This window comes from Coenobita brevimanus, unplaced genomic scaffold, assembly GCF_032717465.1.
Source record: "Coenobita brevimanus isolate Jiangsu-jjx unplaced genomic scaffold, ASM3271746v2 jjx.HiC_scaffold_828, whole genome shotgun sequence".
In the NCBI taxonomy this organism is placed as follows: Eukaryota; Metazoa; Arthropoda; class Malacostraca; order Decapoda; family Coenobitidae; genus Coenobita; species Coenobita brevimanus.
This window is the reverse complement of record NW_027645226.1, coordinates 1-18,329: the sequence shown is the minus strand read 5'-3', so window position 1 is coordinate 18,329 and position 18,329 is coordinate 1. Positions and strand designations below refer to the sequence as shown.

The following is an 18,329-nucleotide window of genomic DNA, read 5'->3' as shown; positions in this document are numbered from 1 at the left end:
CGTAATTCACTATTATCCCACTCGCTTTCCACCAAATGTTAAAGCTGTCGATGGCCCCCTTTACGTCACTTGCAGGTAAAGGCAAAGTCTTGTAGTAGTTTTCTGACAGTATATTAAACACCATCTTGAATCAATATACAGCGATGGTGGACAATTGCACGTCCAACCCCAGACCCGTTTGGACAGCTACTGATCGCCGGTTACCACCGGCTAGAGAGAGAGAGAGGCGGTGCGACTATGGAAGTCGTGACTCATACCTCGTAGACATAACACTGAGCAAGCATTGATGCCCTACTTGGATCCTACTTACAACTACTTACATACTATATAATATCTACAAAAAGGTTACAAACATATGTTCATGTATGTGTACAGTGATTTATGGTGCTAAAGTACTCTAGTTGGATCTGCAGGTGTTGGGGTCTTTGCCCAGGAGAGTTGAGTGGGATCGCTGGGTGGATTGGAAGCAGAAAGAGGTCTTTGGGCAGGAGAGTTGAGTGGGATGGCTGGGTGGATTGGAAGCGGAAAGAGGTAGCGGTTGCAGCGTACCGGCTTTATCAGCTCTTGGGCGCAGGAAAGCAGAGGCATTGGCCTTTTTTCTTGTCGTCACGGGTTGTGATACAGTGTCATTCTTTGCCAACAAAGGTAAGATGACAGTCTGGAAGGCATGGGAGGTCTTTCCTGACATCACAGCCAGTTTTCATGCTCTGTCCACCAAACCTGCATCTGTCTACAGTGAATTCCACAAACTAGAATGGTTCATGGCAGTGGTGTATGACAGGACAATGGACTTGAAGTCTGTGAATGACGTGCACAGGTTCTTATTCCCGAAGAGGGCAAGGACAATTGAACACATTCCTCCCACAGCTGATGCTCTTGAGGAACATACCGTAAGAGCATAGTACCAGGCTGGACATGTTTGGGGCCAAGCTTTAGTTTCCCAACCAGAGCTCCCATCACCATCTGTCTGGGGTTGGTAGAAACTCAACAGTACTTGGCACCCTGTATGGACAAAGTTGCCTGTTGTCCAGAACACCTGCTCAGAATTAATCAGTTGCCACTGTAAAACTGCTTGCAAAGGGAACTGCAAGTACTACAAGGCTAACTTGCTGTGTACGTCATTATGTGACTGCGATGGACATTGTTTTAATATCTGAATTTCATCAAAAAGACATGCAATAGATGTTTGCCATTGTATCAGAGTTATAACGGAAATGGGCTTCAACAGGTAGCCACCTTGAATTCCAAGATGGCCGACCTTCCACATCGGACAGTGATTCCATTGGATTGCCAGACCCTGAAAACAAAGGGTTAGTCATTGGAATTGTTTCTATTTATCATAGTATTAGAGTTATTGAAGAAAATGGGGTTCTAAGGCGACCATCTTGAAATCCAAGATGGCCGACCTTTACCGGGTCAGAAAAATCATTCCATTCAAGTTCCAGACCCTAAAAACCTGGGGTTAGCCATTGGAATGATGTTTCTGTCTGTCATATTATTGGAGTAATTGAAGAAAATATGGGTTGAAAGGCAGCCATTTTGAAATCCAAGATGGTGACCATCAGGGGCCCAAGATTCTGGAGGTCCATCTCAGAAAATGATTGTCTGGGTCCCTTCTACAACTGTGCAAAATTTGGTGTTTTCCTGAGAAAGTGAACGATTGTTTGCCTTATCCGCTGGACTAGTAAAACCACTAACTCGGAGACAAACGGCCACCCCTTATGGGTTTATGGTATGGCTCTAGATAGATATAGGGGGTAGGGTGGCTCAGTGGTAGAGTGTTGAACTTGGGACCAGGGGTCGTTTGTTCGAACCACGCCCGGTAGCTGCCATGCCGGGAGGGGTAGCACCCTCTTTTACCTAGCAAGGCTATATGATCTAGTGAGGTCTAGCTCGGGGGAACATTTTCCCTTTTCTAGATCGATAGATAGACACTCTCCTGTCATTGTTTCTTAATTTTGCATCATCCCTTAACTACCTGAAAGTCATCACTATCATCATAGCTTGGTCTCATCCTGGACCACCCTTGTTTCTAAATTACCTGCCATGCCTAACACTTCTGCTGCCACTTACTCTGCTATACCAGCCTCACTTTCCCACTCATATAACCAGTCCATTACATTAATGACCTCGCTCTTTCTTCAAATTTCTCTACTAAGCATACCTGCTGAAAGCAAATTAATTTTTGGGACTAGATGCATGCAAAATGAGGGCTCACTGGGCAGTGTTTTTAAATTCATATAGATTCTTGTCTAATGGCAGCTCTTGTTGCAGGTCCACAGCTGAAACTGACTCTGCAAAGCAGATCTAAGAAGTGTGGTCATCAGAGAGCCACCTGAGTAATATATACACGGTAACGAGTTGACGGATATATAGGCACGTGTTGTCTCAGTACAGTACTGTACATCCTACATGAGGTACCTCTTCCAAATATATGTAGCATATACTCTCTGTTCATAATGTCTTTCATTGTAAGAATATGAATCACTGGATGAGTGGTAGGAGTTGATCCAGGATCATTTAGCTGTTGTGATATCCTTTGCATTTACTGCTGTACAACCGCTGCATAGACACTGGATAAGAACTGGTAAAATAAGGAACCCAGTGGTATTTTAGACTGCATTAATAGCTTATAATTCAGCAGTGAACTATTTATTTGAAAATATGGTTACATACTACTTGCAAGTGCAGAAGCAGTTATTGTTCAGTAATAATGACCTTTGTATCAGCAGTATTGTTCAATGGAGACTAGTTTATGGCAGGAATTAAGAGAGTTTGGGGGAATCTTATGACAGGATGATAAAGGAAGAACCAGATGTAAAGATATATAGAGTCTGAGGTGGGTGACAAAATAGTGTAGGTGGCAAAAGATGAACCAGATGTAAATTTGAGTATGAGGTGGATGACAGAATAATGGAAGTGGTAAAGGAAGAACCAGGTCTAAAGTTACAGTGTGAAGTGCGTAACAGAATAACGGAGGTGGTAAAGGAAGAACCAGGTCTAAAGTTACAGTGTGAAGTGCGTAACAGAATAATGGAGGTGGTAAAGGAAGAACCAGGTCTAAAGTTACAGTGTGAAGTGCGTAACAGAATAATGGAGGTAGTAAAGGAAGAACCAGGTCTAAAGTTACAGTGTGAAGTGCGTAACAGAATAATGGAGGTGGTAAAGGAAGAAACAGATGTAAAGTTACAGTGTGAAGTGCGTAACAGAATAACGGAGGTGGTAAAGGAAGAAACAGATGTAAAGTTAGAGTGTGAGGTGCATGACAAAATAATGGAGGTGGTAAAGGAAGAACTAGATGTAAAGTCAGAGTGTGAGGTGGATGACAAAGTAATGGAAGTTGTAAACAAAGAAACAGATGTAAAGTTAGATTGTGAGATGAGTGACAAAATGTTCCTCAGTGACAATGAGACTGTCGTGGATGCAGTGTCCTCAGCTGAAGTTAAGCAGTTCAGATGTTTGGAGTGTGATAAAACATTTCCTTTAAAGAAAAGTCTTAACAAACATGCAGTTGTTCATTCAGGAGTGAAGAATTTTGAGTGTGATGAATGTGGTAATCGATTTGCACGGAAGTGTGGTCTTACTCAGCACCTATTAATTCATTCAGGAGTGAAGAATTTCAAGTGTGATGAATGTGGTAAACTATTTGGACATAAGAATAATCTCACTCAGCACCTATTAATTCATTCAGGAGTGAAGAATTTTAAGTGTGATGAATGTGGTAAACGATTTGCAGACAAGAGTAGTCTCAATAAGCACCTATTAATTCATTCAGGAGTGAAGAAGTTCAAGTGTGATGAATGTGGTAATCGATTTGCACGGAAGGGTAGTCTTACTCAGCACCTATTAATTCATTCAGGAGTGAAGAAGTTCAAGTGTGATGAATGTGGTAAACTATTTGCACATAAGAATATTCTCACTCGGCACCTAGTAATTCATTCAGGAGTGAAGAATTTTAAGTGTGATGAATGTGGTAAACGATTTGCAGACAAGAGTAGTCTCACTCAGCACCTATTAATTCATTCAGGAGTGAAGAAGTTCATGTGTGATGAATGTGGTAAACTATTTGCACACAAGAGTAATCTCAATCAGCACCTATTAGTTCATTCAGGAGCGAAGAATTTCAAGTGTGATGAATGTGGTAAACGATTTACACAGAAGGAAAATCTCACCAGACACCTATTAATTCATTCAGAAGTGAAGAATTTCAAGTGTGATGAATGTGGTAAACTATTTGCACGGAAGTTTGAGCTCACCCGTCACACATTAATTCATTCAGGAGTGAAGTTCAAGTGTGATGAATGTGGTAAACTATTTGCATATAAGAATAGTCTCACCAAACACCTATTAATTCATTCAGGAGTGAAGAATTTCAAGTGTGATGAATGTGGTAAACTATTTTCACAGAAGGCTACTCTCACCTGTCACATATTAATTCATTCACGAGTGAAGAATTTTCAAGTGTGATGATTGTTGTTGTTCTTTGACAGAGTCAAAGAATAGCACTGCCTTACTTTCTTTACCTCCTTCCAAAACAATTTCTTTCCCTCCATTTCACACTCAGATTCCTCCCAAACTCTTCATCCACATTCTTTTCACCACACAGCTATTAAATCACTGTGCAGGGAGGAGTTTCTAGTGTGCTTAATGTGGTAAACAGATGACTCAGTTGATGTCATCCAACACTGTTTAATTCATTAAGGAATGAAGAAATTCAAGTGTGATGAATGGGGTAAATGGTTTTATTATAGGTTCTCTCCAGTATCAGTTCAGGAGTGAAAAAATTTCAAATATCATGACTGGAAAACTGTGCAGAAAAAAAAAAAAAAAAGTTTTTATTCACTTGGCACCTGACAGTTCCTTCGGGTGTGAAAACAATTATATAGTAAACCCTCAAAGATCCGGACTTCAAAGATCTGGATTTTGCGAAGATCCGGACCATTTCTTGGCAGATTTTCAATTTAAAACATAGGCTACAAGATACACAATTTATTAATTAAAATTTACGAAAAAAATATTTGTACACATTATTATACTATCCTATTAATTTTATACTGTATTAAATTTAATTTAAATTTTATTGGTCCTCCGGTATCCTTTTGTGAGGCGCGCACATGTGAATGGGGGGGGGACGCGGCCTTGAGGGGACAATGAGCCGAGGCAGTTGACCGAGTGTGAGTCGTGGGAACACATTGACCGAGTGAAAACACAGTTTTCTTTCTTTAGTCTTCCACCATGGCTCCAAAGAGCAAACATACGGTGCTAACCATAGGTGAAAAACTTGAATTACTAGAAAAATAAGAAAAAGGTGTACTAATGTCTCGGTTAAGTGAGGACTATGGTTTTGCCAAACAAACAATCAGCGCTATAAAGAGAAACAAAGCCAAGCTTCGTGGTTTTGCTGCCAAGGCAGGTGCAAGTGGAAGTGGAAGTGCAGGTCCCAGTTCCCAAGTGAAGCATAAGATCCTTATTTATATCATTTCTGGAAGATCCGGATTTTTTGAGATCCGGGCAGGTTATAGCCCCAATTAGTCCGGATCTTTGAGGGTTTACTGTATAGTTATGATAAATGTGGCCATGTGGAGAGGATGGAGAGTGAGAGACTGACGAGGAGAGTGTATGTGAGTGAGGTGGAGGGGGAGAGAGGGAGGGGGAGGCCGAGGATGAGGTGGAGGGATGGAGTGGAGAAGTATTTGAGGGAAGGAGGTGTGAGCTGGGAGCAGGGCAGTGAAATGGCGGGGGACAGGGCAACATGGAGGCAATTTGTGGCCACCCTGTATGGTATTAAGGTGTCTGGCAATAGATAGATAGATAAATGTGACTAAGCTTGAAGAAGAAATCAGGCTTTAACCAGGCATCCCCCCCGTTTCCTTGCTCGCTGTTGTTGTGGGGGGGCTTCAGAGACGTCGATTGGGTCTTGACGAGTGGCGGAGCTACGGTGGGGTCTCTACTCTGCCCTCTCCCCTCTCCTTGGGTCCCTGTCACTGCCTCAACTTATTTTGCAGTGCTCTTTTTCCTGTTGCTTCTTCCTTCCTTTTCCCCTATCATCACCAAATAGTGGAGGCCTTTAGTGTTGATACTAGTCTCTGCCCCTTTGTCATTTCGGGCGAGACTGCTTCCTCCCCACGTGTTTGCCGTGCGTGGCGACCTATTTATTGCTTGCGCTCCACTATCTGAGAGCTGAGTCCACCATGGGGCAGGGTGCAGTTCCCTGCTGTGGGCAACACGCTCTTTTAGTAGGTGGGTTGGCATAAGACGGGCAGCCCAGTGTAGACCTGTCGGGCAAATCAGCTGGCCATGTGTTGACTCAGTCAACCTTGGCTAGGGTCAAGCAGGCCCTGTTTGGTGGGCACTGCATTGGCCCATAGCTGCCTCTCCACACCAAACCGTGTCCGCGTATACCACTCCCGCTATCCCTGGGGCTGTTGGGTGAGTTGGACACAACATCAGCCTCCCCTTGTTGGGCTCCATGGTGGGTGGGGGGTGGGGTGGTGAAGTCTACCAATTCACATTATATGGATACAATTACTTCTTCTCACCCGATTATGTTGATGACCCAGGACTCCCCTTTGACTGTGGCCTTAACTTCTTCCCCTTCCCCTACACGTTTGGTTACATTAAACACCCCATCCTCCCCGCCTACTGTGTCTTCCACTCCTCCAGCTTCTCCTCTGTCTACTTCAGTCAGCCCTTCTACTATTGTCACACTTCATCCTTACCTTCCTCCACCTCCTGTCTCTAATCCTTCTATGGTCTCTATCTCCCTCTCCCGACCTCATCCTTCTTCCTATGTACCTGCCTCGTCCCTCACCTTCTCAATTTTTGGTTCACAGACATGGTCAAAATTTTTCAGTGTCCATGATGACCAATGACCTCTCACTCCACCTCTCTCTACTTTGACAAGTACGCAGGGATGTCACCTTCTCGGCCAGTCCGAATGGTTCCCGCCTCCTTGTCGTTCACAGTGCTGCCCAAGCCGAGAAAGTGACATCCCTGGTCAGCAATGCGGGGCAACCCATCTTCGTGTCCTTAGGCATCCAGCTCAATTCTGCCGCTGGCACCGTCCGTTTACCATCTTTGATGTCCTTCGGCCAGAGGGCTTTCACAGATTGCTCTAATGACATTGAGCTAATCCTTTCAGAACAGCTTCATCCAATACGTTCAGTCCATTGTTATACAATTCCTCCTCGTGGACGACGCCAAGAGCCTGCTAATATCGTAAAAATAGTTTTTGCTTTTAGCGATCTGCCCCCCACAGTCATCATTAGAGGCACTGTTCTCCAAGTTTGTGAGTATATTCCATCTCCTCGCCAGTGCACATCTCGTTGGCGCTTTTGCCATCCAGCCAAATACGGCCAATCATTTGCAATCTGCGCCAGCTGTACACTGGCCAGTCATACCACCTCAGAATGCATTTCCACCATCCGATGCTGCCCTAACTGTCAGAGTAGCTATTCTGCCACCTACCAACAATGTCCCGTCTACCTCTTCGAAGTAGAAGTGTCCGCATCAGCAGGAAAACTGGCCTCTCCCTTCGTGAGGCTCGTTGCAGAGTTCGCGGCCTCGATCACCATCCTAACGTTACCTATGCACATGTAGCTCGTTCTCCTCCCGTAGTAACTTCTAGTACCAGAACTGGTTCTTCTTCCCCTTCTGCACCTATCTCTGTATCTGCCGCCCCTTCTTCCTCTCCTCCCACCTCTCGTCGTCCCATCTCTCGCTCTGTCCCTACTCCTGTGACTGTTGGCTCCTCTTCTCTTCCTCCTAGTACTCCTATTTCCACCTCTCCCTCCTCTCTACCTAACCCCCCCTCTACCTGAGTCCTGCCCTGACAGACTCCTCTTGATCCTGTCTCTATTTCTTTCTCTGTTTTAGATTCGTTTACCCCTACCTTCTCTCCATCCCCTTCCTTACCTGTTCCCTCTCCTTGTCCATTCCCCCATTCCCAACCTCATCTCTCCTCTCACTCCTCCAGTTCTGTTTCTCATACTGGCCGTTTGGTGCCTCTGGCCCAACGTCCTGTCCAACCCCCATCCTCCTCTAGTGGTGAGCGCAGACTACCCATCGCATTGGACTGTAAATCTCTCTTGCCCATCCTCCTACTTCTCCGGCTCGTAAAGTTCGCGCGACGAATACCCGCCCCTCTCGTTCGATACACTCTACTGCGTCGAAGCAAAACCCTCTGGTGATGACAGTGAAACCATCCCCAAGATTATGGATTACATTTTAACTTCTACACCATATTCAGTAGACAATGTCGTACCCTCTCTGTTGAAGTTCATCCTGTACCGCCTGATCTCCCTCCTACTGCTCTCCCTCCTTCACCTTCTGTCCCCTCCTCCTCTATGCCCCCCTCCTTTTCCACTTCTTCCAATACTCCTTCCCCTCTATCTCTCCCCATGCCTCCTGGCAATGGTGGCCGTCCTGCTTGTCCACCACTTCCACCTTCTGCCCCTCTTCGTACTATCGTAATGACTCGGTAATATACGTTACTATTCTGTATTATATTTTACTTAAGGATGGAAGTTTGGAGAGTGAGGTGCTTGAAAGGGTACAGCAGGGAAGAAAGGTTGCTGGTTCCATGAAAGCGGTGATAAGAAACAGGGAAGTGAGCATGGAAGTGAAAAAGTTATTACATGACAGTATTGTGATACCAACTCTAACGTATGGAAGTGAAGCTTGGACCTTGTTGGAGGGGCACAAGTCAAGATTGAGAGCAGTGGAAATGAGTTATTTGAGAGAAGCATGTGGAGTTACATAGAGAGATAGACTGACAAATGAGGAAGTGAAGGAGCATTGTGGTGTGGATGTGGATGTGATAGGACATATTAGGAGAAACACACTGAGGTGGTTTGGCCATGTGGAGAGGATGGAGAGTGAGAGACTAATGAGGAGAGTGTATGTAAGTGAAGTGGAGGGTGAGAGAGGGAGGGGAAGGCCAAGGATGAGATGGAGGGATGGAGTGGAGAGATAGATGAGAGAGGTGGGTGTGAATTGGGAGCAGGGCAGTGGAATGGTGGGGGACAGGGCAACATGGAGGCGATTTGTTTGTGGCCACCCCCTTAGGGATTAAGGTGTCTGGCAATAGATAGATAGATAGATAGTAATATATTTTACTTCCTTTGTATTTATATTTTACTTCCTGTGTATTATATTTTATCTTTAATATTAATTTCCTTTTATCTTTCCTAGACTCAATTTTTCTGTTAGGTTTTACTTTTATTTGGTGTTTTAAGGTTTTAGTATGTCTATTTTACAATGGAGCATACGCAGTTTTACGGCCCATCACAATGACCTTCTCTATCTTTCAGTTCAGTGTCCATCCTTAGTCTGTTTACAAGAACCCCGATTGTCTTCCCCTTTGGTACCCATACCCGGCTATTGTTTCTTGTTCTCTCCTGCTTCTCTTTCTGTTTCAGCTATCCTAGTCCACCATACAGTTCCTCTTGAATGTCTGTCCATTAACGCCATTGTTCCATGTCATTTTATTTGTGTTTTTCTCAGACTTTGGATTACAGTGGTTTCTATTATTTCTCCCCCTCCCAGCCTATTGATTTCTTTGCCTTATCTCTTTTATTATCCCAGTTACCCATCCCAATTTTATTGGGAGATTTTAACAGTCGTCATGCATTATGGGGCGATGCCATTACTAATTCGCGTGGCCTCCACCTTGAGTCTTTTATTTTTAATACTGATATATCCTTGTTGAATACAGGAACTTTGATGCATTTTGATGCTAAAACTCGTACTTTCTCCTGTCTGGATCTCTCCTTGTGCTCCCCTTCTCTTTAGATTTCCATTGGTCTGTTCTTTCAGACGTTGTATATAGTGATCACTTTCCTATCAAACTTACTCTTACTACATATTGTCCGGTAATTAGACCCCCTCAATGGAGTTTTCCGAAAGCTGACTGGCCGTCATTTACTTCTTTAACTGTTCCTGCTATAACCCCTTCTTCCTTCTCTACTGTTTTAGATATGCTCACTTATTTTACTGTGTGAGTTCTGAGTGCAGCTTTGACTGCGATTCCTAGGTCGTCCTGTCCTTTTACTTTGAAGTGTGTGCCTTGGTGGGATTCGAATTGTACTGTGCCTTTCCATGTTATACGTGCACGTTGGAAGAGTTACCTACGCAAACGCAACACCTCGGATGAACAGAGTGCATTTCTACTGTTTAAAAAGTCCACGCTCTTCTTTGTAAGATTGTTAAATGGGCTAAACGCCGTAGGTGGAGATTATACGTTTCCACCATTACTGCCAATACACCCATTGCTTCCGTTTGGAAATGTATATGCAAAATAGCTGTTAAACATCTTCCCATGCCTTCCCCTGTCCTCCACTTGGATGGGGAGTCAGTTGCAGATGTTCATCTAGTTGCTAATGGCTTAGGTCTTCATTTTAGTAATGTTAGAAGTGGCTCTCATCTCTCACCTGAATTCCGTGCCATTGAAGCTGCTACTGAATGTACGCCTGTTGTCTTCAAGCTGTCGTCTAGTCAGTCATATAACGCTCAATTCACGCTCCATGGATTGTCCTCTGCCCTTCGTCGTTGTAAGAACACTTAGGAGGGTCCTGATGGCATACACCATAATGTGCTCCGTCACCTTTCCCCCAGGCCATGGCCTTATTATTAGCTATTTATAATCATATCTGGACAAAGTTGTTTTTCCTCCCTCGTTTCGTAATGCTGTCATTTTCCCATTTCTTAAACTGGGAAAGCAAGGCCATGCCCCTCAAGATTATCGCCCCATTGCTCTTACTAGCTGTCTTTGCAAAGTGTTTGAGCGTATGATAAATCATCGTCTTATGTGGCTCCTGGAATCCAAGCAGCTTTTGTCCTCTTCACAGTTTGGTTTTCAAAAAGCTTGCGGTACCTTAACTTCCCTCCTAAATCTAGAGACTTATATCCATTCGGCCTTTGCCACTCGGCAATCTGTTGTTGCAGTGTTCTTTGAACTTGAGAAGGCTTATGACACAGCCTGGTGCTACCATATTTTACACACAGTTCATTCTTGTGGTATTGATGGTAACCTTGGTGATTTCTTAAAGAATTTTCTATCAGCTCGTTTTTTTAGAGTTTGTGTTCAGCATACTTATTCAGATCCATTCCCACAATATCAAGGTGTTCCCCAAGGCAGTGTTCTTAGCACTACTTTTTCTTTTTATTGGCAATTAATGAGCTCTTTTCTTGTTTACCAGTTGGTGTTCGCTCTCTTTATATGTTGATGATTTTGCAATATGTGCTTCAGATTGTGATATCTCTGCCCTTGGTGATCTTATGCAATGTGCGGTTTCTGCTGCCTCAGAATGGGCTACTTCTCATGCCTTTTAGTTCTCTCCTGTTAAGTCTCATGCTATTACTTTTACTCATTCTCAACGTATTTCTCAACTACCTCTTTTTCTCTATGGCTCTCCTCTTCCATACAAAACCTCCACTTCCTTTCGTGATCTTCTTTCTGACTCCCGTCTTACTTGGAAGGATCATATTGTCTCCTTGAAAATCTCAGCCTTGCAACGCCTCCGTCTCTTATAAACGTTGTCTCACGTGTCATGGGTGCTGATCGGACTACTCTCCTTCGTCTCTATGTTGTTCTCATTCTCTCCAAACTTGACTATGCTTGCCAAGTTTATTCTTCTGCTTCAGACACCGTCCTCCAACACCTTGATTCTGTGCTCATCACGGTTTGCTTCTGGCTCTTGGAGCTTTTAAGCCCTCCCCAGTTGAGAGTCTGTATGCTGAATCAAGAGTTCCATCACTCTTTTACTGTCATGCTCTACTTTCTCTTTGTGCCTATGCTAAGTTGCACTGTTTTCCTCATACCCCTTCTCAACTTCCTCCTAGTCCTGACTTCGACATGTTTTCCACTCCTAGGACCAAGCCACCTTTTGCAGTTCGAACTTGTACTATCTTCTCACACTCCTTCCTTACTGTTAGTAATGTTTTCTCTTTCCACACGTCTTTTCCCTCCGTGGCTACTTCCACGACCCCATGTTTGACCTTCCATTTTCCCTTATTCCAGGTCCAATTCTTCTTCATTCAGTCTCCGTTCCCAGTTTTCAGACTCTCTCTCCCACCTTTCCTCTGCAGTACCTATGTACACTAATGGTTCAAAAACCCCTGCAGGCTTTGGATTTGTGATTCTCTTTTCTAACACCTTTTATCATTTTAGCCTTCCTACTTATGCAAGTGTTCTAACAGTGGAGTTATATGCCCTCTTGTTTGCATTGCGGTATATTTGTCGTGCCTCCTCACCCTCATTTGTGATATTCTCTGATTCTTATAGTGCTCTGTCCCTTCTTCAGTCACCTTCTACTTCTTACCCTGTAGTCCTTCGTATCTTGGAATGGTTGTTGCGTATCTCCTCTCGTCGTAAAACAGTCCAGTTCTGTTGGGTCCCAGGACATGTGGGCATCACGGGCAATGAACGTGCTGATCAGTTGGCTTGCATGGCTGTTACCAGGGATGTCTCTCCTTCCTTCCTCATTCCAGTCTCTGACTTTCTTCCTGCCCTATCTTCCCTCCTTCAACACCGGTGGCAGTCTTGTTGGGACTCTGTCACTAATAATAAACTACGTGCTGTTAAACCCTTTATTTACCACTGGTTGATCCCTTGCCACTGTAATAGGAGGTGGGAGACTGCTTTAGTTCGTCCTAGAATTGGTCATACTAGACTTACCCACTCGTATTTGATGTCTGGTGGTCGCCCTCCCCTTTGTACTCGTTGCAATACCATTCTTTCTGTACGGCATATATTCCTTGATTGTCCTCTTTACACTCTACAGTGACGTATTTCATTTCCTTTTTGTCTCTCCTCCAACTTCCCCCCCTTCTTGCAGACTTTCTCCGAGAATCACCGTATTTTTCCTTCCATAATATCATGTCCTTCCTTACCTCCGTTGGTCTTTTCAACACGTAATTCCGTTCCTTACTTCAGTAGCCCCATCTGTGATATGATACACTTCTCCCATTGACCCGTTGCTTTCACGATGCCATGTCTGCGCTCCCGGCCCACCCAGCGTACACGCCTTGTCACCAATGATCTGGCTTTGCACTGGATTTTGGCACTAGGTTCTTATTGTTCTTCTTCTTCTTTAACCAGGCATGGTGCCATTCACTAACAAGTGAGGGAGAAGACATGTTTTATCTCTTAGGCTGGTTTGAGAGTGTAATGGAAAATTTTAAAAAGTGGGTTGCAGGAAAACAAAATAAAATTGAGTGCTTTGGTCTGTAGTGCCCCTTTAACTACTGTTGGTACTTGTGGCAGGCCACCCCTCATGCATCGTGTCATATGATCTACTGAGCCAAGACATTATTAACCATGAGTGATATAATAATGTGAAACTCTAGATACAGTAACCCCTCAATATACCGAACCCTTTCCATGAATTTCAGTTTTAACGACCACCTTGAGTTGCCCGAACATTATGTTCTTTTAATAATCTTTGTTTGGTAAAAGAATGGATGTGCAGGAAATACTCACCAGGTTTGGGTTCCCCCCCCCCAACACACACACTGTGTGTGTGTATTAAAAACATTTAATGTCTATGCAGCTGTTCTGTACTATTTGCATTGCTATACTTTATTATGTAATACAGTAATTACTGTAATGTAACAGTTAATATACAGTGAATTTACCCACGCTTTTGCTGTAAATACTGATCAACCAGTGTACAGTAGTGTAAAGGCAGTGTACAGTATAGTGCAGGATTGTGGTGGTTATCAGTGACTATGTAGTGCCACACATTTGATATTCATGTATGTGTTTAGTAGTACTGTAATTTTAAGTTAAATAGGGTGTAACCTGAATATTAGTTTATAAGTTCCTATCCTAAGTAGTAATTCATATATTAATAATTACTGTAGGGCTAACTCTATTTTTATATGCATGTATCTCTGTATCTATGCAGTGGGTGATGTAATTGTGGATGTTGAGCTATGGGAATTCCCCGTCTCGTGGAGTAACGAATAACATGCGCGCAGCTCTTCCCTTTGTTTGTGCGTCGTTGCCGGGTGCCGAGTTTAAACCTGAAACAGAGCATTGATGGGTATACAATTCTTTCCGTATCCTAGTTGTGAAATGCTTACTAATGAAGCTGCTAGAACCCAAATATGTAAGATTAGCAGTCCAAAAGGCCTAAATAATGTCATTTGTGAGGATTTAAAGTCCCGTTTATCTTGGCCGTCACTAGATGGCATGAGCTGCTGTCAGATTCAAAGTGAAATAGTGATAGAATCAGTATCTAAATTGAGTAAGGAATAAATCCCAAATTTTCCCCAATTCAATCAAAAGTCCGGGCGTCATGAGTACACTGCTAAATAAATTGTAAAGAGAATTGAAACCCACCATATTTCAAAAACACCATCTCATTTGACTAAGCAGTGGCTGCCCAACGTAGTCACTCGAGCCCCAGACGTCGTATCTAATGGACGTTTGTTCAGGTGAGCCGTCCACATTTCTTCTTTCTCCCCCTCTTTTTCTTTGTTTAATCCTTACTTGGCATGGACTATATGAAGTAATATTGTTGAGAATTTAACGTAGACTCTCGAGCCCCAGACGTCGTATCTAATGGACATTTGTTCAGTCCACAGACGCCGGCGACGTCAGTGTGAGCACAACGTTTTTCCCAAAGTATTGTCCAAAGACTCGAGCATACACACATTACACTATCCATGAATTATTACTATATAAACCAAATGTATTGGTATTATTGACCCATCAAGTGAATTTTATTTTGTAAATAAGAAATAGAAATTTGAAAGTGGTGTAATCTGGTAACGGAAGAGCGTAATTCAAACCATTAACCGTTTTCTTTCTTGTAACTAAGGAAGTTAGGAGTGTGGAAGGGAACTTAGTGACTGTGAACAATGATGTAATTTTGAAATGAACCTCGAGGCTAAACAAGCCCGAGTGATTGTGTATTCTTGGTGATTGTACAATGTTTGAGTAGTGCCTCGAGGCTAAATAAGCCTGAGTGATTACGTATTCTTAGTGATTATATTTCTTTTCTGAATTATTCCTCGAGGCTAGACAAGCCCGAGTGATTATGTATTTCTGGTGACTATATAGCAATGATGATTATGAACTGTAAATAGTACTGAATTGATACTGGATTCTAGAAAATTACATGAGGAGAATATATTATATGGATGAAAAATGAACACAAGTGATCATTCTTATTAGTTCGAGGCTATGCCAGCCCGAACAGGTAACCCATGCTCGTAAAAGATCCCCGGCTTGAGGCTATTGTTGAGCCCAAGAGTAACTGCCAAAAAGAAAGTAAAGTACAATAACCTCATAAATCGTTGGTATGTATCAAATTGTTTCGTCTGGTAATAATGTTAGAGGTATGATCATCCAAACCATGTTTTAATGTGCAATCTTCTCTCGTACTAAAAAGGGCCATGTAATTAAAAATGTTTTGTGGCAACTAGCATCAAGTTATTAAAGTAAAGTATATATCATTTTCTTTTCTTGATTGGTGTACCTAATCAAGGAAATTAAGCCCTCAAGCCAAATTCACTCCCCTTCCAATTCAAGATTCCTTCGCTGAGGGAACGACGACCACCTGTGGTACTGACTAAATCTAAGCTCGGCCAAAAACTACAAACACTACCACAATTCTTTCTTATCTTAAATATTTACCTTCTATTATACTAAGTCGAGTACCACTTGTATATCTATGGATGAGTTGATCCGTACCCACAACAGGTAAGAATATAAATATCCGTCATTACACTGATTGAAGAATACCGGTAAGATTATAAAATCAACAGCTTTACACTGGTGTCAACAGGGATGGATAAAAATTCTTATCATTACAACTATCTGTGCCAGTGTGGAATGCAATTTATGTTTAATGTACATGCAGGTGTTTTGTACTGTTTGCCTTGCTATTCTTTGGTATGTAGTATTTACTGTAATGTAACAGGTAATGTACAGTGTCAGTTTCTTTTACCTACACCTTCCATGTAAATACTGAGTGACAAATGAACATAGATTTATCCAAGGCCTACTTCCAGTCTTTATTTGCAGTGCAATTACTTCCTGAAAGGTAAGAGTAAATATGTCAATTAGTAAATAGAGCATTTATTGAGAAAAAGAGCCATTTAGACCTACCTGTATCTTATTGTATACGAGTATATAGCCGAACAATGCTGTACAATTACCGTAACAAACTTTGTTCGGTAAAAGCCACAGCACATGGGAAATACTGAACAGCATGGTGTTCGGCTTTAATGTCAAGGGTTTAGTACCAGTTAGTTCATTATATCGAGAGTGCACTGTATTAGGAGAGGGTTGTTCACTGTGATAGTTGTACAGCAGTACAGGGCATTCATTTGGTATGAAATAAACTGGGCAACAAGGTGCACTGTATCCTGCACAATGTGTACACAAAAATATTGTACATGTATGTATGTATCTTTTTTTTTTATGTGTCCGACTCTGGACATAGATTTCACAGCCTGCTTCCAAGGCCCAGTAGTCCTCCAACATTTCATACACCTCTACATGTCACCACTTTGGCGCTAACATCCACCGTCCATATTGAATGCATGCTAGGGCTGTCTCATACAGGACTGGTGTATTGGTATTAGCGGGGATATTTTTACGACATGTCGGCGGGTCTTCCGGTAGATCAGTAAAGTCTGATATTTATGAAATTCAAATCCTTAACATGTTACCCTCATGCTGAGCCATTGGTGTACCATTTGATGTCTTCTTTCCTAACGTGTTGATACACTGATGGTGCAATAATGAGTAATAATTTGTTTTCACTTTTTCATGTATTTCACCTTCACGAATGTTGGCTGGGCAGATTTTTTGTTGCTGCTTCTACAGTAGAAGACATGTTGAATAGGATAATGATATAAGATTAGAGAAATGCCTATGTACAGTAGTTACAGAATGTATATCAGACTTCCAGTAGTGACTATTACATTTCATTTAGATGTCAAACAATACTATTAATTACACAAAAACATTGAAAAACAACTCCGTGTTGCAGAACTAGGGCCATGAGATGCAAATACACTTTTCTTGAAACAAACAAACAAAGAGTAATTTTACAAATGATAAATACTTGTGATTTTTTACTGGAAGAAAAATGGAGTAACCACTCTTGTTTTGAACAGTTCTACATTTACTTTGTTAGGAAACAACAAAAAAAGATATGTGCTGGATGTTTCTGGTTATTAAACTTTCTTTAATAATTATAAATGATTAATTATAACCAATACTTGTAATTATCCCTGGCTGGCTACTGATGATTACTATTACGGCATTCAACTTACCCAGCTATCATTATGCTTGGTTGCAAGAAACACTGTCATCAGTGATGCAAAAAACTTCAGAAGGCTGATGAAGAGATTAGAAGGAGGAAAAATGAACAAGAAACAAGATAATAATAAAAAAGGTAGTGTTGGACCTTTGCTTGGACTTCCTTCAATTACCTAAATAGCCAAGTGCCACCTGGAACTTCACGACAGAGAATGAGATGGTAACAAACCAAAGAAAACAGAAGCACCAGATAAGGGTGAGTGGAGACTGCGCTACCTGGGCCAAATTAGTACACTACCTCAGTGATCCACCGGTGGTGCATCATGCAACATGAGAAGAAAATGTCAGGATACCACGTGTTGGGCCACCAGTGACACACTACTTTTATGAAGGCATATCCCTCATTGGTACTCAGTAAAGCAACATAAATCCTTTCGCTGTGATAGCTCCTTGCAGACTGGTGGGAGAGAGCTCTGAAGTGAAACGCAGCCTGGGAGAGAACTCATATTGCCGAAACACGGGTAACGTTTTAAACTGTTCCCTGCCCCAGCGGGGATTTGAACCTGGGTCCATTAGGACTGCAGGCCACCACTCTACCAATTGAGCCACTGCCTCCCCCAATTGCTCTTTATGGGCAGCAACTTATCTTATTGTGTGACATTTTATAATGGGATAATGATGTCTAAACACATGGCAAGTGCTCCACCTTGTAGTGAAAGTAATCTGAGTGTTCACTTTACTGGAGCAGGTCTAATGGAACACAATTTTTACCGTACTTTTGCCTCAAGTTTTCTTTTGTTTTTGTCATGGGGGGGGGTACTTTAATTGCAAGGTAGAGCACTAGCTGGGTGCTTAGATCACTAATGTCAAGTATCCCATGAAAAATGTTGGACAAAAATCATGTAAGAGATGTCGCCCTTACTAGCATTAGTAACGTTATATGTTTGCGGTATGCATTTTTCACTGGCATGGTGTATTTTCTCACCCAAATCATCATGCACTAGGAGATGTGCAGTTTAATAGGAACAGCTTACATCCATATAAATACATA

The 18,329-nt window shown here is 42.4% G+C and overlaps 1 protein-coding gene across 1 annotated transcript; it reads left to right on the top strand.

The window, feature by feature from the left end:
• The first annotated feature begins 3,378 nt into the window (after nt 1-3,378).
• LOC145390323 (uncharacterized) lies at nt 3,379-4,467 on the top strand. The gene has a single exon (XM_080265289.1). It carries the CDS (start codon nt 3,379-3,381, stop codon nt 4,465-4,467), a length of 1,089 nt encoding a protein of 362 aa, XP_080121415.1.
• Nucleotides 4,468-18,329: the final 13,862 nt, after the last annotated feature.